The sequence below is a fragment of the Papio anubis genome, chromosome 2 (assembly GCF_008728515.1).
Source record: "Papio anubis isolate 15944 chromosome 2, Panubis1.0, whole genome shotgun sequence".
In the NCBI taxonomy this organism is placed as follows: Eukaryota; Metazoa; Chordata; class Mammalia; order Primates; family Cercopithecidae; genus Papio; species Papio anubis.
The window spans coordinates 178,486,972-178,509,743 of record NC_044977.1 but is presented as its reverse complement, the minus strand read 5'-3'; the positions used below and the strand labels follow the sequence as shown (position 1 = coordinate 178,509,743).

General features: G+C 44.6%; 1 protein-coding gene across 5 annotated transcripts in view; it reads right to left on the bottom strand.

The window, feature by feature from the left end:
• The window catches only part of CMTM7 (CKLF like MARVEL transmembrane domain containing 7), a 64,344-nt gene that overhangs the window by 5,783 nt on the left and 35,789 nt on the right, over nucleotides 1-22,772 (bottom strand). For 4 of the 5 annotated variants that reach the window (XM_021934933.2, XM_003895219.5, XM_031663791.1 and 1 more), the window contains exon 2: nucleotides 7,007-7,180. In XM_021934933.2, coding sequence (XP_021790625.1) covers nucleotides 7,007-7,180 — 174 coding nt within the window. Of the gene's footprint in view, nucleotides 1-7,006; nucleotides 7,181-11,107; nucleotides 11,291-22,772 lie in introns of all 5 variants that reach the window. The other variant, XM_031663790.1, reaches the window with a different exon arrangement.

The window sequence follows — 22,772 nt, the reverse complement described above, 5'->3', positions numbered from 1 at the left end:
CAGTGCCTTAAAGAGATATTTGCCTTTCTCTTCTGCTTCAGAGGAAGTTCTGGGCTAACAATATGCTGGTCTCGTGTGACTGACTGGAGTGTCTGCCCACTATGTGAACGGCCCCGAGTGTGGACCTGAGAGGTGTTCATTCCCAGGGGCCTGTCAGACTCAGACTCTAGAATGAGGTCAGTGGCACTTCCGTGACGTGCCTGTGGATGTGTGGTGGCAGCTGGTTTTCTCACTCCTGAGCCTTCCTGCCCCCTCCTTTTTTTTTTTTTTCAGTCGTTCCCTCTTCTCTTTTCTCCAGAAGAGTGCCCTCCCAGCCAAGCTCTGCCGATGAATCCACTGGTGGGACTAGTTCCACCTCTGCTTCTTGCCTTGGCCCATGGGCTGTGTATCTCCACCCCACTCACTCATCATGATTAATCAGCATCCTTGCAGGCCCTGGATGAGACCAGGCCTTTCAGTAGCGAGGGAAAGCTTCCGCCTCACCCTCTCTCTTCCCCATTAAACATCAGATCAGAGAAGAACTGAGGCTGGCGGCCACTTCCAGTGCTTGCCCTGAATCCAGGGTGCATCCATTTTCAGTTGTCTTCAATGAGAATTTAGAAATCATTCCTTCATGAAGTTTTGTCCCTTAGGGCAGGCAGCTATTAAATTTTGGAAAAGCATTCCAATTTAAAGCTGTAGCTCCTCTCAAAGCTATGTAAAATCAAAGACCCTGGTTTCTCCCTTAGTGACTAGAAAGGAATATCACAAGATAGATCACAGAGATTTTAACTAAAGAGCAGATGAGTAACTGCAAGTTCCCCACCTCCAAGATTCTCACCTATTAAGACAGAGGAGGATGACACGGGGCAGAGAAAACCTACTTGAGAGAATCCTAACCGGAAGTACCTGCACAGTATCTCAACCAGAAATGTGTGGCTCAGTCTGTCCTTCCAACTTTCACTCCCCACGCAGCCCACTCTTGTGCTTGTCGCTGAGCTTCTGTTCTCTCCTTTGCTTGTTCAGTATCTGCATCAGGTAAGCCCCGGAGGAATTTGTTTTCAAAAGAAGCAGAAAAAATGCCATAGCTTTGAAAGGGTCCTTAGAACTTAGAAACACAAAGGGAATTTCTCTTAAGATAACAGTGGGTAATATGTTAAATGTGAACAATTAAACAATCTAATCAAGATGCAGAGGTGGTCAGATTGGATTAAAAAAACAAAGCAAAACAAGATATAACTACAGTATGTGCTGTCTATGGGACAGAGACTTTATATTCAAAGATAAGGATATGGCATGCAAATGACAACCAAAAGAAAGCCGGGGTATCTGTACTGCATCAGACAAAATAGAATCGAACACAAAAAAAGTTACTAGAAATAAAGAGGGACATTTTATAATAATGAAAAGCTGAATCCATAGGGAAGATATAACAATTATAAACATATATACACCTAATAAAAGAGCCAAAACACATGAAGGGAAAAATGAAAAAAATGAAAGAGAAAAACAGACAATTCAAAAATAATAGTTGCAGAATTCAATATCCCTCCTTTCAGCAATGTATAGAACAACCAGGAAGACGGTCAACAAGGAAACAGAAGATTCAAACACCACCATAAAATGACCAGACCTAAAAATCCTGTATAAAAACTCTATCCAACAAAAGTATAATATGCAAATGTACAACGTATAAAAGTACATCCTTCTCAGATGTACACAGAACGTTGTCCAGGATAGACCACATATCAGACCATAAAACAAACTTCAATAAAGGTAGAAGGACTACAAAATATGTTCTCTGAACACAATGGAATCAAATTAGAAATCAAGAGCAAAGGGAAATCAGGGAAATATATAGAGATTAAACAACATATTCCTTTTTTTTTTTTTTGAGACGGAGTCTCGCTCTGTCGCCCAGGCTGGAGTGCAGTGGCCCCATCTCGGCTCACTACAAGCTCCGCCCCCCAGGTTCCCGCCATTCTCCTGCCTCAGCCTCCCGAGTAGCTGGGACTACAGGCGCCCGCCACCTCACCCGGCTAGTTTTTTTTGTATTTTTTAGTAGAGACGGGGTTTCACCGTGTTAGCCAGGATGGTCTCGATCTCCTGACCTCGTGATCCGCCCGTCTCGGCCTCCCAAAGTGCTGGGATTACAGGCTTGAGCCACCACGCCCGGCCAACATATTCCTAAATAATGAATGGATCAAAGAAAAAAAATCATAAGAGAAATTAGAAAATACCTGGAGATGAATGAAAATGAAGATATAATATACCAAAATTATACAAGTAAAACAATTACAAGTAAAACAATTACCAGGGGGAGATTTATAGCTGTAAATGCCAATATTAAAGGAGAAGGAAGGTCTCAAATTAGATGATGACCTTCCACATCATCTTAATCTGTTTTGCATTGTTTTAATAAAGGAATACCCACAGCTGGGTAATAAATAAAGAAAAGATGTTTATTTGGCTCACGGTTCTGCAGGCTGTATAAGAAGCATGGCACCTGCATCTGCTTCTGGTGAGGGCTTCAGGGAGCTTCTATTTCCTGAAGCAAAGGTGAAGGTGAGCAGGCATCACACAGCAAGAGGAAGGAAGCCAGAGAGAGAGGGGAAAAAGGTGCCAGCCTCTCTTTAACAATCAGTTCTCATGGGAACTAACAGAGCAAGAACTCACTTATTACCACTAGAACAGCACCAAGTCATTCATAAGGGATCTGCCCCCATGATCCAAACACCTCCCACTAGGCCCTACCTCCAATACTGGGAATCAAATTTTAACATGAGATTTGGAGGGGACAGATATCCAAACTATATTATACATTAAGACATTAGGAAAAGAAAATCAAACTAAACCTAAGGCAAGCAGAAGAAAGAAAATAATAAAGATTAAAGCAAAATTTATTAAGGTAATAGGAAAACAATTAAAAAAATCAATGAAACCAAAAACTGGTTCTTGAAAAGATCAACAAGATTGACAAATCTTTAGCTAGACTGATCAGAGAAAGAGAGAGAGAGAGAAGATGCAAATGAAAGAGGAAACATTACTACTGCACTTACAGAAATAAAAAGGATATAATAAATACAATAAATAATTGCATGCCAATAAATTCAATGACTTAGATGAAATGGACAAATTCCTAGACATATATACTACTAAAATTGACTCTAGAATAAATGACACAATCTGAAAAGATGGTAAAATTAGAGTTTGAATTAACAATAAAAAAAATTACCCACAAGAAAAACCCAGACCCAGATGGTGCCACTGCTGAATTCTACCAAATATTTAAGGAATAATTAATACCAATTCTGCACAAACTCTTTCAAAAGATAAAAGAGGAGGGAATATTTCCTAAATTATTCTGTGAGGCCAGTATTACCTTGATACCACAACCAGATGGACATCAGAAAAAAAGAGAACTACAGACCAATATCTCTTTTAAATACAGATGCAAAAAATCCTCAACAAAATATTAGCAAACTGAACATACTAGCATATAAAATGGGTTATACATTACGGCCAAATGGAATTCACCCCAGGAATGCAAGGTTCGTTCAACATATACAAACAAATCAGGCCAGGTGTGAGGGCTCATGCCTGTAATCCCCACACTTTTGGAGGCTGAGGAAGGAGGATCACTTGAGCCCAGGAGTTCAAGACCAGCCTGGGCAACATAAGGAGACCTCATCTCTACCAAAAACAAACAAAAAATTAGCCAGGCATGGTGGTGCACACCTGTGGTCCCAGCTACTCAGGAGGCTGAGGTGGGAGGATCGCTTGAGCCTGAGAAATAAAGGCTGCAGTGAGCCGTAATTATACCACTGCACTCCAGCCTGGATGACAGACCAAGATCCTGTTTAAAAAAAACAGAAACAAAAAAACGAAAAACAATGTAAGACACCATATTAATAATGGGAGAAAAACTCAGCACCTCAGTAGATATGGAAAAAGCATTTGACAAAATCTAGGACTCTTTTATGATAAAAACACTCAACAAAGTAGTACTAGAAGGGAACTTCCTCAACTTGATAAAGGGCTTCTACAAAACACTCACACCCAATGTTATGTTTAGTGATGAAAGAAGGAATGCTTTCCTCCTAACATCAGGAAAAAGATAATGATGGCTGCTCTGCCATTTCTATTCAATATTTGTCTAATTTATTCAACTAATTTCTTGCAATAAAGCAAGACAATGTTATGGCATCCAGATTATAAAGGAAGAAGTAAAAATATCTCTATTTGCAGATCCTGTTTATAGAATATCCTATGGAATCCACTAAAAATATATTAGAAAAATATATTAGAACTACTAAGTAGTTTAGCACAGTTGAGGACACAAATCAATATGCAAAAAGTAACTGGACTCCTGTGCACTTGCAATGAACAATCTGGAAATAAAATTAGGAAAAAAATCCATTTAAAATAGCATCAAAAAGAATAAAATACTTTGACACAAATTTAATTTTAAAAGTTCAGGCCAGGCACAGTGGCTCATGCCTGTAGTCCCAGTATCTTGGGAGGCTGAGGCAAGAGGATTGCTTGAGCCCAGGAGTTTGAGGATGCAGGGAGCTATGATCTTGCCACTGCACTCCAGTCTGGGTAACAGCAAGATCCTGTTTCAAACAAAACACAAAAAACACTTTTACTCTGAAAACTACAAAACATTGAAAGAAATAAAAGATTATCTTAAAAAATGGAAAAACTTCCCATGTTCATGGATCGTAAGACTTAATATTATTAGGAGAGCAATATTCTCCAAATTGATCTATGGATTCAACATAATTCCTATTATAATCCCAGCTGATTTTTGCAGAAATTGAAAACCTGATTCTAAAATTCATATGGAATTGTAATGTTCCAAATCAATCCTAAAAAAGAAGAACAAATTGGGAGGCTGCATATTTCCTAGTTTTACAACTTACGACAAGGCTACAGTAACCAAAATAGTGTGATAATGGCATAAAGATAGACATATGGATCAATGGAATAGAATTGAGAGTCCAGAAATAAATCCATGTATTTAATGTTCAACTGATTTCAACAAGGGTGCTAATACCATTCAATGGGGGAAAGAATAGTCTTTTCAACATATGGTGTTGGGATAATTCGATATCTACATGCAACAGAATGAAATGAATCTTTACCTCACACCCTATGCAAAAAACATTAACTCAAAATGGATCAAATATTTAAATATATGAACTAAAACTATAAAACTCTTGGAAGAAAACATAGAAGTACATTTTCACAATTTGAATTTGGCAATGGCTTCTTATATATAAGAAAAGCGTGAGCTAAAAAAAATAGATAAACTGAATTTATCAAAATTAAAAACTTGTGCTTTAAAGGACACCATCAAAAAAGTGAAAAACAACAGAACGGGAGAAAATATTTTCAAGTCATATAGCTGATAAGGGACTTTTATCCAGACTCTAGGAAGAATTCTCACAACTCAATAATGAAAAAACAAATAACCTAATTAAAAAATAGGCAAAGGACTCAAATAGACATTTCTTCAAAGAAAATATACAAATGGCCAAAAGCACATGAAAAGATGATTAACATCATTACTCACTGGAGAACCGAAAATCAAAACCACAGGAAATAACACTTTACACTCACTGGAATGGCTGGAATCAGACAGTCAGATAATAAGTGTTGGCAAGGATGTGGTGAAATTGGAACCTTCATACACTCCTGGTGGGAATGTAAAAGTGCAGCCACTCTGGCACACAGTCTGGCAGTTCCTCAAACAATTAAACACAAAGCAACCATATGACTCAGCAATTCCACTCCTAGATATATACCAAAGAAAAATGAAAATATGTCATTTTTCTTACATATGAATGTTCATAGCAGCATTATTCATAATAGCCAAAAGGTAAAAACAACCTAAAGGTCCACTGATGATGAATGAAAAACAGAATGCAGTCTGGTCTATCCACACAATGGAATACTATTTGGTTATAAAAAGGGCTGGCATGGTGGCTCATGCCTGTAATCCTAGCACTTCGGGAGGCCAAGGTGGGAGGATTGTTTAAGGCCAGGAGTTTGAGACTGGCCTGGAAAACACAGTGAAACCTCATCTCTGTAAAAAATGCAAAAACTAGCCAGGTGTGGTGGCATGCACCTGTAGTCCCAGCTACTTGGGAGGCTGAGGTGGGAAGATCACTTGAGCCTGGGAGGTTGAGGCTACAGTGAGTCGTGGTCACGTCACTGCACTCTAGCCTGGTGACAGAGTGAGACCCTGTCTCTAAAAAGAAAAAAAGGAATGAAATAGTGATACATGCTACAACATGGATGAACCATGAAAACATTCTGCTAAGTGGAAGATGCCAGTTACAAAAGACCACAAATACAATTCCATTTACATGAAATGTCCAGAGTAGAAAAATTTTAGAGACAGAAGATAAGTGATTGCTTAGGACCGGAGGGATGAGTGTTAGGGTGGTGACAGCCAAAACATATGGAATTTCTTTCTGAAATGATGAAAATGTTCTAAAGATGACTGTAGTAATGGTCGTACAACTCTGGAAATATACTAAACTCCATTGAATTGTACCCTTGAAATGGGTGAACAACACAGCATGCGAACTGCATCTCAATGAAACTTAAAAAAATAATACAGTGGGAAGAAAAAGTCTGGCAACTTCTGACTGTCTCTTCAGCCCCTACTAGTCCCTTTTAGCCAGAAAATCTTATCATTCGATCCTCACAACAGCATCAATACCCTTCCTTCCATGTTCCTTTTCTCAACTCATACACCCACAGCCATTCTCTGTTGCTTGAGAAAATAAGCATGAGGCAATAGTCACAGCCTTCTTGTAGCTGGAAAGTGAGTTTTAAAAACCAGCAGGACATCAGGCAGAGGTGTTCACCAAACAATAGGAAATTCAGGGCAGAGGCAGCAAAGAATGGTTAAAGAGGTGAGATGGGCAGACGGGAAAAACTCCGTCAGGTCTCAGTATGCCAGCTAACATCCTGACTTGTGCATGAGGAGGACAGGGCCAGGCCACTCTCTTACCGACAAGGGCCAGCTGATACAGGTGAGCACGCGGTAGAAGCGGAACAGGTGGACCAGGTAAAAGGCGAGGATCATTATCAAGTCGCAAATGGTGACCACTTCAAAGTAGCTGTAGGCGCTGTAGTTGGTCCACGGGGAGCTCCGCACGCAGATGAAGGCAATCAGCAGGGTGACCTGCCATATAAATAGAGACATCAGAGAAATGCTTGCCCAAGACGGGCACCCAGGGAATAAACAATGGAAAACAAACCAAGCATCCCCCGGCAGTCCCAAATTGAAGAACTGCTATTAATACAACTCAGATTATTTCCACACAAACTGGCTGGAAGGTTGGAAGGTGCAACTTCATGTGGTACACACTTTGAAAACTACACGCTGGCTGTGAACACTGCTGACGGCAGAGACTGACTTTGTCCTCTCTGAAGTTCGTTAGATTGTGCTGGCAGGAAGCCCCCTCAGAAGAAGCAGGAAAACAGTAAAATATAAAAGCAGAACCATCCCTTTCATCCGCTGGATATCCACAGAGCAAAGAAGACAGCGTGATGGTGACCTGGGGTTTACACATTAGGTCCAATTGTATGAAGTTGCCAATATTTGATGGTTTTTGACCTACAAAGATGGCAATTCATACCTTACAGCTATCAACTGACAGATAACAAGTTACCATTTACTGATATCTGACGTACATGATCTCACTAAGGCCATGCAGAACCCTGTCAGGTAGAAAAAAATCATCCCCGTGTTCATAAGGGTAGACTGAGGCATGCAGGTTCAATCTCAGTCCAAGGCTATCTGGCTTGTAAGCAGGAGAAGTGGGATTTGAATCTAGATCTGTCTGACTCTAAGGACCATGTTCCTCCATGTCAGGTGGAGTTCTACCTCCCAAAAGTGTAAGCTCTCATCATAACAAGCTGAGAAAGGTGGACGAGTTCTCAACCCTGCGGGAATCCTGTTTAAGAGATGAGGCTGCTCGCCATCATGGCATGTGGTGAGAGCTCACTAAGAAATATCGCAGCACGAGTGAACATGCTTAACAGCCCGCTACTGGATTAATAATCAGATGAAATACTATTAGCAATGCATGAGTACAAGAGAGTAGAATGAGTAAGAGTCAGAGCTTCTGTGAAGGCCACTCAAAGAGAAAACCTGTCTACTCCATGTAGGGGACAAACCAGTAACACACAGGGTTCAATGTGTGTAAAATCTTAGAATCTATTTTATTTATTTATTTATTTGTTTATTTTGTTTTTGTTTTTTTGAGATAGGGTCTGGCTCTGTCTCTCAGGCTGGAGTGCAGTGAACCAATCTCAGCTCACTGAGACCTCTGCCTCCTGGGCTCAAGCCATCCTTCCACCCTAGCTTCTCAAGTAGCTAGGATTATAGGCATGTGCCATCATGCCTAGCTGATTTTTGTATTTTTAGTAGAGACGGGGTTTTGCCATGTGGCCCAGGCTGGTCTCAAACTCCTGAGCTCAAGCAATCTGCCCGCCTTGGCCTCCCAAAGTGCTGGGATTATGGACGTAAGCCATTGTTTCCAGCCAGGAATCTATTTAAAATGCACAACCAACTTAGGAAAAAGATTATTTTATACTGCCTCTTTCCTATAGGAGTGTTTTTTTTTTTTTTCCTTTGACATGGAGTCTCGCTGTGTCGCCCAGGCTGGAGTGCAGTAGCATGATCTTGGCTCACTGCAACCTCTGCCTTCAAGGTTCTAGTGATTCTTGCCTCAGCCTCCCGAGTAGCTGGGACTACAGGCATGCAACACCATGCCCAGCTAATTTTTGCATTTTTAGTAGAGACGGGGTTTCACCATGTTGGCCAGAATGGTCTTAAACTCCTGAACTCAAGGGATCCGCCTGCCCCAGCTCCCCAGAGTCGCTGTGATTACAGGCGTGAGCCACCACACCTGGCCAGAGCAGTGATTCTTAAAGTGTGTGTGTGCGTGTGTGTGTGTGAGGGGGTATGTGAATGGGTGTGCGATTTTGTGTCCTGTGGGACATTTGGCAATGTGTGGATATATTTTTGGTTTACACAATTTGCAGGGATGGGGGTTGCTTCTGGCATTTAGTGGGTAGAGGCCCAGGGTGCTGCTAAACACCCTGCAATAAATAGGAGAGCTCCCATAGTAAAGAATTACCCAGCTCCAGCCCCAAATGTGGCCCCTCAACTACAATACTATTGTTGAAAAACTGCCGTAGAAAATGTCAGTCTACAATGAGAATTAAATCACAAAATGGGGCCTGGTGCAGTGGCTCACGCCTGCAATCCCAGCACTTTGGGAGGCTGAGGCGGGTGGATCACCTGAAGCCAGGAATTTGAGAAGCCTGGGCAACAAGCAAGACCCTGTCTCTACAAAAAATACAAAAATTAGCTAGGCGTGGTGGCGTGCACCTGTGGTCTCAGCGACTTGGGAGGCTGAGGTGGGAGGATGAATTGAGCCTAGGAGGTCGAGGTTGCAGTGAGCTATTATTACGTCACTGCACTCCAGCCTGCAAGACAGAGTGAGAGTGCGTCTCTAAAAAATCAAACTCAAATCAAATCACAAAATGGATCTAACTCCAGTTAAAACAGTTGATGCTGAAATGCTCCTAGTTTCTAAAGCCCCTTGTGGCTAGCCCGCTACCAAGATCCTCAGCAACAGGTACAACAGCTAAAAGAGGACTCTCAGCCGGAAGCCTGAAGTGGGCATGGAGAGTGCTCTGCTTACCAGATCAAAACAGAAGAGTGTGGCTCTGACACGAAGAGTCCCTTAACATTTGTGTATTTCCCTTTGCTAATGAGCAACGCCAAGGGTTTTCATTTTTTCGGTTCCTCTGAAGCTAGCCAGCCATGGTGATATAATGATTCACACCTCTGCCTTACTCAGAAGTGTGCATGATCGCCAGGGCTTTGCTGCTACGTCAGTCTTACTTCCAGGCTACACCTACCCGGGGAAGTCTAGGGGTCTTCCCAGCCCCACACTGACCTCCTCATGAACTCAAGAAGTATTATTCAAGGCATGACTGAAAATGTAGATAATGTGCAATTATGCAGTGTGATTCCTAGGTAAAGAGGCAATTTTGCATCTAGTTTAATGCAGAGATTAAAATAATTTTCCAACTCTTCGTTGAAGACAAAGTTAGCTCTTTATCATGGTGACACAGGGATGTGGAAGTTTCCCAGCGCACAAAAGGGGCCTGTGCAGGTCTTCCCGCTCCGAGCTTCCAGGGCTGAGTACTGTGTGACAGGAAGTGCCTGCTCTGTTAGAAACATCTCAAACCTCCCTGGGAAACGTGCTCATGAAATAACACTTCCTGAATTCGGTTCACTTGGCCTATGGCCGTCTACCATATGCCTTTCTTTAGGAAAGCCCAATTTTAGAAAATCTAATTTAGCCAGAGTATGGTGTGTGCTTATGCATGCTCCTAAAAGCTTCCTTTTTGCCCAGGGATTCATTCATTCCAAGTTTAAATAGCGAGCATCTTAGCCAGCACATTAAATTAAAAAAAAAAAATTTTTCACTGACATCAAACTTTTCAGAAATCCTTCTAAAGCCAGTAGGTAACTTCTGCAAATGCTGGGGCCCCCTGAATTATTTAGAGGCTTAATTCCTGGGTGTCAAAATAATCTGTACAACAACCCCCTCCCATGACATGAGTTTACCATATAACAAACCTACACGTGTACCCCTGAACTTAATATACAAGTTGAAAAAAAAGGAAAGGTGAAGTAGAAGAAAGAACAAGACAACAGTGGGGAAAAGGCGCTGGGGTGTTTATCCCTGCCCTCCTCCCGCCAGCTCTACCCCTCTCAGGTGTCTTCATGTTCCCAGTTAGAAAAGCAAATGAACCGCCGGGCGCGGCGGTTCATGCCTGTAATCCCAGCACTTTGGGAGGCCGAGGCGGGTGGATCACGAGGTCAGGAGATCGAGACCATCCTGGCTAACATGGCGAAATCCCGTCTCTACTAAAAATATAAAAAATTAGCCGGGCGTAGTGGCAGGCGCCTATAGTCCCCGCTACTCAGGAGGCTGAGGCAGGAGAATGGTGTGAACCCCAGCCTGGGCGAAAGAGCAAGGTTTCCGTCTCGGGGAAAAAAAAAGAAGCACATGAACAGACATGCCTGAATTGAGAGACGACTGGAGGTAGGGGTTCCGACTTGAGGACCAAGTGAAGCAGCTGGGAGGCTCCTGGAAGACAATGTTTCTGTGTAGAGTGACTTCAAAGTGATGCTGTCCAAAGGGTTCACTTGTCTCTTAAGGTGCCTTCTAGCTCCTCTCATAACGGTTTCTTATTTTATATTGAACTGTCATAAAAATAAAATATCTCACATAAATGTCCAGGAGTTTATTTCATTTATTTTTTTGAGATGGTGTCTCACTCTGTCGCTAGGCAGGAGTACAGTGGCAACATCTTGGCTCACTGCAATCTCCAACTCCCTGATTCAAGGGATTCTCCTGCCTCAGCCTCACGAGTAGCTGGGATTACAGGCATGCGCCACCATGCCCGGCTAATTTTTGTATTTTTAGTAGAGACAGAGTTTCACCATGTTGGCCAGGAGGGTCTCGATCTCCTGACCTCGTGATCTGCATGCCTTGGCCTCTCAAAGTGTTGGGATTACAGGTGTGAGTCACTGAGCCCGGCCTATTTTTTTCTTTTGAGACAGAGTCTTGCTCCAGGCTGGAGTGCAGTGGCGCAATCTCCACTCACTGCAACCTCTGCCTCCTGGGTTCAAGTGATTCTCCTGCCTCAGCTTCTCGAGTAGCTGGGACTACAGGTTTGTACCACCACGGCCAGCTAATTTTTTTATTTTCAGTAGAGACAGGGTTTCACCATATTTGTCAGGCTGGTCTCAAACTCCTGACCTCAAGTGATCCACACACCTCAGCCTCCCAAAGTGCTAGGATTACAGGTGTGAGCCACGGTGCCCAGCCATGTCCAGGGGTTTAAAAGTAACACTGCAAGAGCCCTCAACTCAAAGCAAGGGTCCCACAGACCAGCCATGACACCACAGAGTCACTGGAATTAGAATTCCAGATTAAAAACATCACTCCCCGAAACCCGTGTCCTTTCTGACTCCATTCTGTCAGAATTCTTACTAGAAAGAAGAGATTATTTTTTTGAAGGAGCAGAGGGTTTAAATTTCACAAGAGATGAAGCAAGCTGACATGATCTGAGAAAGTGACGGTCCCCTGAGGACTCTGGAACCAAACTAGTCTGATTGCAGCTTGAGTGTACACCCGCAGCCAGCCAGGTGCCAGAAAGTTTGCCCAGGTTCTCAGCCTGGCTGAGTATCCTTCCAGAAAGAAATGAGATTTTGATGTCTAAGATGAAAAACTCTAGAGAAAACTCAAGAGGCAGTTTTCAAGAGATGCCTGCTTCTGAGCTGGGCTGGGGAGGTGTCTGGTGGTCTCAGGACCCTGTCTCCTGCCACCCATGCTGGGGAACATTTCCTCAGCAGGCCTGAGCCCTCGTGCCTCTGCCAACTCTGGTCCACTGAGTGTGCCTGTGTCTGGCTAACGATGCCACCCAGACACCTTTTGTTTTGGAAGCCCTGGGCTGCATGCTGGTAGGTCACCCAACCCCACTCTCCCTGCATCTGACCTTGGAATGAAACTTCAGTGAGAGAAGGCAGGAGGCGGAGAAGTAACTGATGAAAGCCAACATCAAAAGTCTCAGACCCAACTCTAAGAGGCTTTCCAGGAAATCCCCAGGATATGAAAGCCAGGCTTGTTCAGAAAGTCAGAGATGCGGATGAGGATGCAGTGCCTGGAACCTGCATTTGTAAATGCAAGTGGGCCCATAAATGACTGCTTGGCAGTGGCAGACAGGAAGAGGAATGTGGTATGCTCCCAACTTTGGCTGAATTTTGCACTGAGTGTAAGGAGATTTACTCGTGCCTCCCTGTTAAAGTCATCATCATCTAATAGCCTTTGTGCAATCTCATTAACACCCACTGGCTGAGAAACCTGCCCCGTGGCTTCCTCTAGGTCCTGTCTCACTCACCAACATCAGAATCTTGCCCCAGGGTCTGCCCATGGCCCTATCCTCCCCAAAAACAAAACATAGTTCTGTTTTGTATCTACAAATGAAAATGCCATAGAAACCCGAGGGAGGGAGAATAATCTAGGAAACATGTCAGGGGTCCTGAGCTCTAGGACTTGGGCAGGTCAGTGATGCACCACTGGTTTCTGAATGTAACTGCACAGCAGAGTCACCTGTTTACAGCATACCGAAAACCAGATTCTATGTTTGTCCACGCTGGCGTTAATTCTGGAAGGACATAAGAATCTGGTAACAGCACTTGCCTCTGGGGAGGGGAAGTGATTTGTAGTAGTTTTAAAAATCCACTTATTTTGTTTTCTTACATTGTAAGAATCACATATTAAGTTTCAAAAAAGCAGTTTTAAAATAACACATCTTAGAGATCTTTAATGTCATGCATATATAATTTTACCTTTTTCTTTTCATTGGCTATATACTATTCCCCAGTACAGCAGTGGCTTTATTTAACCCAGGGTTTCTCAACCTTGGCATTACTGACATTGGGGGCTGGGTAATTCTTTGTTGTAGGTGGCTGTCCTATAGGTTGTCTTATCACAGCATCCTGGCCTTTACCTACGAGATACCAGCCTTTACCCACTCACCACTTGCAACAATCAACAATGTCTCCAGACATTGCCATAGGTCCCCTGGGGGGCAAAATTGCCTCTGGTTGAGGAGACCTACTTAATCTTTTATTGGTGGGCATTTAGCACATCTCCAGTTTTTCATTAATACAAACAACCTGGCAAAGCATTAGACGTACTTCTTGGTAACTGTATGAATATTTCTTTTTTTTTCTCTTTTTTTTTTTTGAGATGGAGTCTCTCTCAATCACCCAGGCTGGAGTGCAGTGGTGCAAGCTCCGCTCACTGCAAGCTCCACCTCCCAGGTTCACGCCATTCTCCTGCCTCAGCCTCCCGAGTAGCTGGGACTGCAGGCGCCCGCCACCACGCCTGGCTACTTTTTTGTATTTTTAGTAGAAATGGGGTTTCACCGTGTTGGCCAGGATGTCTCAATCTCCTGACCTCATGATCTGCCTGCCTCTGCCTCCCAAAAGTGCTGGGATTACAGGTGTGAGCCATGGCACCCGGTCTCTGTATGAATATTTCTGATAGATTCCTAGAAGTGAAATTACTGAGTGAAAGCATATGCACATTTAAAATTTTGTTGTTTGTTACCAAAATGTTATCCAAAAGAGATACCTGTCTCCCTCCACAGGGAATCTTGCCAACACAGATGAATAGTATTTAAAAAGAATGGAAATAATACCTTATTTGAATTTTCATTTCCTTAATTACTAGTGGATTAGATATCGTTTCATATGTTTATTGGCTACTGCCTTTTCATGTTCTTGGCTTAATTTTCTATTGCTTCTATTTTTATTATGAATTCAAAGAACTCTTTATATTCTAAATACTAACTTACTTAGTCTCTTATAGATATTGCAAATATAATCTCTCCATTTCTCATTTGCCTTTATTTTTAGTCTTTTGTTTGACTAAAGTTAAAAGTTTTTATACAGTCAAATCTATGCATCAGTTTTTATAGTTTCTGGGTTTTGTGTCTTGTTCTCCATCTCAAAATTATTAAAAAAAAAAAAAAATGGCTGGGTGCAGTAGGTGTAATCTCAGTGTTTTGGGAGGCCAAGACAGGCAGGAGGATAACTTGAAGCCAGGAGTTCGAGACCAGCCTTGGCAACATAGTGAGACCCACATCTCTACAAAAAAAATTTTTTAATTGGCCAGACCTGGTGGTATGCACCTGTAGTCCCAGCTACTCAGGAGGCCAAGGCAGGAGGATCGCTTGAGCCTAGGAGTTAGAGGCTGCAGTAAGCTGTGGTTGGGCCACTGCACTCCAGCCTGGGTGACAAAGTGACAACCTAACTCATAAATAAATAAATTAGTCTCCTACATTAAAAATAAATATTTGCTGCCTTTAAAAATATACATACAATTTTTAGCTCTTTAATAATCTAGGATTTATTTTATTATTATTATTACTATTATTATTATTATTTTTTGAGATGGAGCTTCACTCTTGTTGCCCAGGCTGGAGTTCAATGGCGTGATCTCGGCTCACTGCAACCTCTGCCTCCCAGGTTCAAGCAATTCTCCCACTTCAGCCTCCCAAGTAGCTGGGATTACAGGTGCCCACCACCATGTCCAGATATTTTTTTTGTATTTTAGTAGAGACAGGGTTTCACCATGTTGACCAGGCTGGTCTCAAACTCCTGACCTCAGGTGATCCACCCACCTCGGCCTCCCAAAGTGCTAGAATTACAGGTGTGAGCCACTGTGCCCCGCCTGGGATCTATTTTTGTAGATGGCATGAACTAGAGCATATAGTAGGGTTCTGACTGTATCCAGTCAGTCAGTCGACTGTATTAACCTATCTACTGGACAGCTCATTCTTTCCCCATTGGTTGAAATGCCACCATTAATAAAAACTATCCACTGTCCAATCCACTGTCCACACAGCAATCATCATCAACTTTAGAACACCTTAAAGTCTTAATGTAAAACCCTTCGATAGTCCCATACTCTTGAATCAGTTTCAGCATCCTCTAATGAGGCCCAGTGGAGCTGCAGGTTCTGATCCCAGCTACCTCTGCTTCTCTAAACACATTGGGTTCCTAGAGTTTCTCACACCCTGCCCCTCAGGAAGGTCTCGAATATTCTCTTAGGGTACCTTTGCAACCTGTACTATATCTATGTTTGTTGGTTAACTTGTTTACTGCTAACCTCCCCACCTAGGATGCAAGCTCCACGAGTACAGGGACCCTGTTGGTTTCACTTGTATCCTTTATGTGTCCTGCACATAGTAGGTGCTCAGTTCAACACTGGGTGAATGAATGGTTCCTGGGCTCATCCCGCCATCCTCTGTGACAGCTCCATGACACTCTGTTGCATTTAAAAAGCCCACCTCCCTCCTTCACTGGTCTGTAGGACTTTAGGAGAGAACTGTGCTGTGTTTTTGCCAAACATCAATTACGGACCCAGCGCAAGGTCCCTTGTGACTAGGAGAAGAGGTGATTTTGGAGGCTGCCCTCAGAGCCTCTTTCCACTTGGTAGAATGTACTCATCAAATGCCCCCAGAGGGTGCCATTCAGGCTCTCCAGGCAGACTACCCAGGGTGTGGGTATGATGTAGGGATTCAGGTTCCAGATTCTTGGCTAGTGATGGGGCCAGAACATTCTCTGCTTGTTATTCAAGCCAGGCCATGTTCTCTTCATCCCTAACCGATTTCTCACAACAGGTGCAGCCCAGACAGATGGCCTGTACCCCAATCACATCACTGAGTCACCACTGTACTTCACTGGCAAAGGTCGTCAGGATCACATTTAGAAAGATCGGGCTGGGGCCAGGCGCAGTGGCTCACACCTGTAATCCCAGCACTTTGGGAGGCCGAGGCAGGTGAATCATGAGGTCAGGAGATCGAGACCATCCTGGCTAACACGGTGAAACCCCGTCTCTACTAAAGAATACAAAAACTAGCCGGGCGAGGTGGCGGGCGCCTGTAGTCCCAGCTACTCGGGAGGCTGAGGCAGGAGAATGGCGTAAACCCGGGAGGCGGAGCTTGCAGTGAGCTGAGATCCGGCCACTGCACTCCAGCCTGGGTGACAGAGCGAGACTCCGTCTCAAAAAAAAAAAAAAAAAAAAAAAGAATACAAAAAATTAGCCGGGCGTAGTGGTGAGCGCCTGTAGTCCCAGCTACTCGGGAGGCTGAGGCAGGAGAATGGCGTGAACCCAGGAGGCGGATCTTGCAGTGAGCCAAGATTGTGCCACTGCATTCCAGCCTGGGCGACAGAGCGGAAAAAAAAAAAAAAAAAAAAAAAGAAAGATCGGGCTGGAAAGCTCAACTTGTCAAAAATGTCACTGTGTCCAAAAGGGCAAGAAGCACCATTGACACTTATTGTGTAGCAAACCTGGTGGTTTGGTGCTTGTGTTGAACTGAACTGAAATCACAAATTTTGGTTTGCAGCAAGCAATGGTTTTTCTCTAGCTTGTTTCTCTTTCGGTGTCTGACACAATTTCCTGGTTTCTTTTGGGGCTGACTAAATTTCAAGACAGCAAAAAGAGCATTTTCTGCCGCTCACTCTTGTCATCACTGCAGGAGGACATGCTTCTTTAGACAGGCATGAGAGCGAAAGGACGGGGCTGTGGACGGCCATCTCCACAAGAAAATCCCTGGAGGAGTAGGTCATCAAAGGGAACCAAGGGCAGCGGACACAATGTGGGGATGGCACAGGGCATTGAGGATTGAACCCCAAAGAGAAGGGTATCTGCTATGGCTATCAGCATGAATCCTAGGATGACAAGAAGAGCAAAAGTAATCACTAACCCTGATTGTACGCTCACCGTGCACCAAGCTCTATGTGCCTTACATCTGTGTGCCATCATATCCTCACAAGCTTACAAGGTAGGCACTATTACTGTCCTCACTGTATAAAACGGAAGGTGAGACACAGAGACATTGAGTTATTTGAGTTGATCATACAACTAGTGCATCCAGAGCCAGAGCTGGGACCCAGGCAGCCCAGCTCAGCAGGCACCCTCTTCAGGGCTGCTGCCTCTTGTTGCCATAGCAATGATGTCCCTCGCCATAGAGGCTGTGGCTCCAAAGGGTACCCCAGCCTCACCACTGGTTATTGACATGTGGTCACCAAAAGTGAACAGCATAGCGAGGAATGGGCAGGGAAAATGTCTGGGGGTCAGGGCCATGGGAATCCCCAGGGGCAAAGGAAGCACTAGCTGAGGCAGGGCGGACGGTATGGAAGGCCAGGGAGTGATTTGGGAAGCCCATGGTGGGAGGAGGCAAGTGGAGCGGCAATCATCTACTGAACACCTGCTAGATACCAGGCAGCGCAATGCTGGTACATTTAATCCTCACAACTGTGGCCAGGTGGCACTCTGCCCAATTCCCAGATCTAAAGAAAGTGAGGACCAAGGGCAGGTCACTTGCCCAAGGAAGATCACCTAGATGGCAAGTGGTGGAACCAAGAAGCAAATCCAGGTCAATCTGAATCCAAGGCTCATAAGAGGGAGCACATCCCAGAGGGAGGCCTCAAGAAGTGAGCTTGGGCTGAAACAACTCAGTGGTTTGAGCTTGTACCCACCCCCAGGGTAGGGGGTGTCTCCTCTGAAGTCAGCAATGTTGACTGGGCTGGTCTCGAACTCCTGGCCTCAAGTTATCTGCCCACCTCAGCCTCCCAAAGTGCTGGGATTACAGGCGTGAGTCACCGTGCCCGGACTAAAATTTTTTTTTTTTTTCCAGACAAAGTCTTGCTCTGTCGCCCAGGCTGGAATGCAGTGGCGCAATCTTGGCTCACTGCAAGCTCCGCCTCCCGGGTTCACGCCATTCTCCTGCCTCAGCCTCATGTAGCTAGGACTATAGGGGCCCACCACCACGCCTGGCTAATTTTTTGTATTTTTAATAGAGACGAGGTTTCACCGTGTTGGCCAGGATGGTCTCGATCTCCTGACCTCATGATTCACCTGCCTTGGCCTCCCAAAGTGCTGGGATTACAGGCATGAGCCACCGCACCCGGCCCCTAAAATTTTTAACTAAGTTCATCACAACAGTCCTAGGGGTTAAGTACTACTATCATCTTTTCATGTAGAAACTGAGGCACAGAAGGTCAAGTAACTTGCTCAAAGTCACACAGCCAGGTTAAGGAGCCAGGCCTGGGACCATGGCCTGCAGCTGCAGAGTCCCTATTCCTAACCACTACGCTGCTCCATTGCAGCCTGCACTTGCTTGTATACAGAGCCCCCTGTCCCAGCTTCTGGCCTCTGTTTTCAGTCAAGGGCCTAAGTTCTGTCCCACCTGGGAGTGAGCACTGAGAGCTAGGTGACAGAAGGAAAGTCCGTAGTTTAACACTGCCTCAGATTCCCTCACACTGGCCAGCAGGGCTCTGGGACTCCAACTCACAAGGCTCAGCCCATTAGATAGGTTGCTCATGTCAAGTCTCTTGCTTTAATAAAAGTGTTATTCTAGTTATAGAATCAATACTTGCTCACTGTAGAAATTAATTCAGGCAGGTGTCTATTTAAGAAAACAAAAATTACCCATAATGCTACCCCTCAGAGATAACCACCTCCTCTGGCATTGCGAGGTATTTCTTTCCATGTATGTATGTTTCAAGCACATATGTACTATTTCCTTTTTTCAAAAACGGATCATACTGTACATATAGTTTTATCCTCTGCCTCTTAAAAAGATATTTTCTCATTTGCAGATGCCACTCATTCAATTCAATCCCCTTATCACTGCCCAGGAAGTTGTATATTTTACCTGTCTGCTTACTGTCTGTCACCCTAGAATGTGAGTCCTGTGATGATCTGTTGTGTTCACTGTTGTTTTACCAGTGCCAGAAACCTTGAATGGTATATTGGTTCTCCATAGATATCTGCTGAATAAGTGATTGAATGAACAAACGCAATTTTATATCCTTTTTCTGAGGGCCTTCTGTAGCCCAGGCATTGTGCTGGGCCACGTTCTTACTCTGTCTCCATGTACCGTCTAGAGGAGAGGTGAGTAAAGAAACACAAAACCATCACCCTGGTGTGAAGTCTTCTCTCTAACATGTGGGATGAGAGCAGCACGGTCACTCTCTCCTGTCCATCCTGAAACAAGTAGGGGCTTTACACTCAGAAGCAAAGGGTCATCAGGAGCGCTGTGTCTCACACACACACACACACACACTCAGATCAGGGCAGAATGATGCTTCAGTTGGAGACAAGCAGCCTACTAAGCGCACATCCCATCGAGGCTGCCTCTGATGACTGCATCATCAACTATGTGCACAGTCTGACCTTGTGTGCACACAGCAGGGACTACATGGATTCCCTGTTTTGTCCCTAGTGCCCAGCACATAGTAGGCTGTCAATAAGTCATGTAGAACTGAATCTGGGGTTGAATCGAATTCTCAACAGTAAAAATGGCCAGCAGGCTGAGTGCGGGCTCTTTGGGGTTTGTAATAGGGAGTAGCCCTGAACACATGTGCTTTTATTTATTTTATTTTATTTTATTTTTTTTGAGATGGAGTCTTGCTCTGTCACCCAGGCTGGAGTGTAGTGGCACGATCTCGGCTCACTGCAAGCTCCGCCTCCCAGGTTCACACCATTCTCCTGCCTCAGCCTCCCGAGAAGCTGGGACTACAGGCGCACCCCCACCATGCCCGGCTAATTTTTTGTATTTTTAGTAGAGACGGGGTTTCACCGTGTTAGCCAGGATGGTCTCGATCTCCTGACCTCATGATCCGCCCGCCTCGGCCTCCCAAAGTGCTGGGATTACAGGCGTGAGCCACCGCGCCCAGCTGCTCACATGTGCTTTTATAAAGGCATCAGCAGAATGGGGACTACCTGAGCAGGCACCGCCATGACAAGCAGGCATGCCAGCCAGCAGTTTAGACACATACTGTAATGACTGCAGATGAGATGAAACAATGCAGGATCTGCTTCACAACAATATGGGAGCAAACGAGTACGACGGATCTTTGGGTGGGGGAGGTGACAGAAATGTCAAAAATTGGATTGTGGTGATGGCTGCACAGCTCTGTCAGTTTACTAAAAATCACTGAATTGCACACACTTAAAAAGAATGACTCTTTTGATATTAATTTGTATCTCAATAAAGCTGTTAAACAAAAATATGGCAGTGAAACCACAGCTCCACAAGGACTGACCATGAGTTGGTGACTGTTGCAGTCGGGTGACAGGTATACAACTGTTCACTGTGCTATTCTCTCTACTTTTGTGCATGGCTGAAATTTTCCATAAAAAATGTTTTAAAAATACACTGCTCCAGCCAGCCGTGGTGGCTCATGCCTGTAATGCCAGCACTTTGGGAGGCCAAGGCAGGTGGATCACTTGAGGTCAGGAGTTTGAGACCAGCCTAGTCGACATGGTGAAACCCTGTCTCTACCAAAACATAAAAATTAGCTAGGTATGGTGACACACGCCTGTAGTCCCAGCTACTCGGGAGGCTGAGGTGGGAGGATCACTTGCACCCAGGAGGTGGAGGCTGCAGTGAGCCGAGATCATGCCACTGCACTCCAACTTGGGTGACAGAGTGAAACCCTGTCTCAAAAAATAAATAAAAAAATACACTGCTCAATAAGCTTAGAGAAAGAATTAACAGTCATTAAGACAAAAGAGGGGAGGGGGAAAAAAGGATTCAGATTTGCAGTCATCACTCTTCCCCTAAAAGCGTGAGAGGAAGTTGTGAATTTATTCTTTTCATTTTTAAAACTATAAAATAATAATTCTGTTTAATAAGCAGATCCACAATAGGGCTTCACCCAAGAGTAGACAACGATTTTTGGTTCCTTTCCATAAACGGAATGAAAGTGCAATAGTTCACATTCTGACCACAGCCAGACCAAACAATGAGGCTCTCCGGTCACAAGTCACCAGTGCAAATACCAGCGCAGAGCCTAGGTGGGAGCAGGTCTGATGCAGTCAAGCAAACCTTGGCTGGTGTCTGAGAGTGGGGCCAGGTGGGCCGCAGGTGGACAGCTGTTGTCTGCGGCTTTCCATGACTCTCAGGTGCAAGGTGGGCTGAACACAGCTCATCTAAGTCTCTGTGAAGAGCAGAAGAAACCTTCTGGAGCAACGACGATCAGGACTGGCTGGAAAAACCACCCAGCTGCTTGGATCAACTTGGCAGCGACGAGAGCCTGAGGTGTCTGGAAATATGTCTGGCATGGTACAATTTTCCAAGCCAAACAAAGATGTTATATAAGCAGAAAAAGGAGCAAAAGGGCTCACACTAAGATGAGACTGACTCCTTACAGCCAAAGTCCAGGCTGGCTTAGCCCCCAGCAGGGAAGTCACCCCACAACACCTCAGCTTCGCTCCTCTCTAAACCTCTCACCTGCCTGAATCTCACAGACACCCTTGACTTCCTACTCTCTAGAGGCTCAGCAGATGCTTAAACCCCTTCCTGACAGCTCACTGAAACTCCTGTTTATTTTACATTTCTCCTCCATGAGGTACCCGGATCTGGCTGGTACTGAGAGGAGGAAATGAAGGGAAAATTCACTGTCAGGCAGGTGGCTCCAGGAGACGGACTCTGAGGCCGCAGGGAGGACTGAGGCTGCACTCTGGCCACCTCAGGCAATGGGGTTTGTTGCAAGGGGCCTGGGGAGCCCTCTCAGCACCTCTCAGGCAGGCTTTGGAGAGAGCTGGCGGGCCTTCCTCACCACTCAGGGTATAGCCACAAGTGGCCATCCTTCTCTCCTGCTCCTGTGTGTCCCTGCCATGTATTCTGGGACCCAGCCTCTCTCACAGCACACTCTTCACAGGGAGGACCATATTTACCAGTCACTTCATGGGCCTCCGACCTTCCTTGTGTCCAGACTATGGCTAACGCAGTCCCTGCTCTAGCCAGTTTGGCCCAAGGTTAGGTGATACCACACACTGGCATAGCTTCCTCACAAGAGGCTATGGGCATGATAGACACGTGAGAGTTTGATCTAACGATCTATTCTAAATACTACAGAGGTCTAATACAAACTCCACACAAAATGAGGCTCACTGAACATGCCAAGGAATAGCCCCAAACTCCCTTTCCAACGTCTGCTTCTACTTTCCCATGCGTGACCCATGTCCAAATTGAAGTAGACTACAGGTCATTCTCCATCCCTTAATCCGCACCTGCCAAACTCCTGCTTCTAGATCAGATTTCCAATAGAACTTTCTGTGATGATGGAAATGTTCTCTACCTGTGCTGTCCAATAC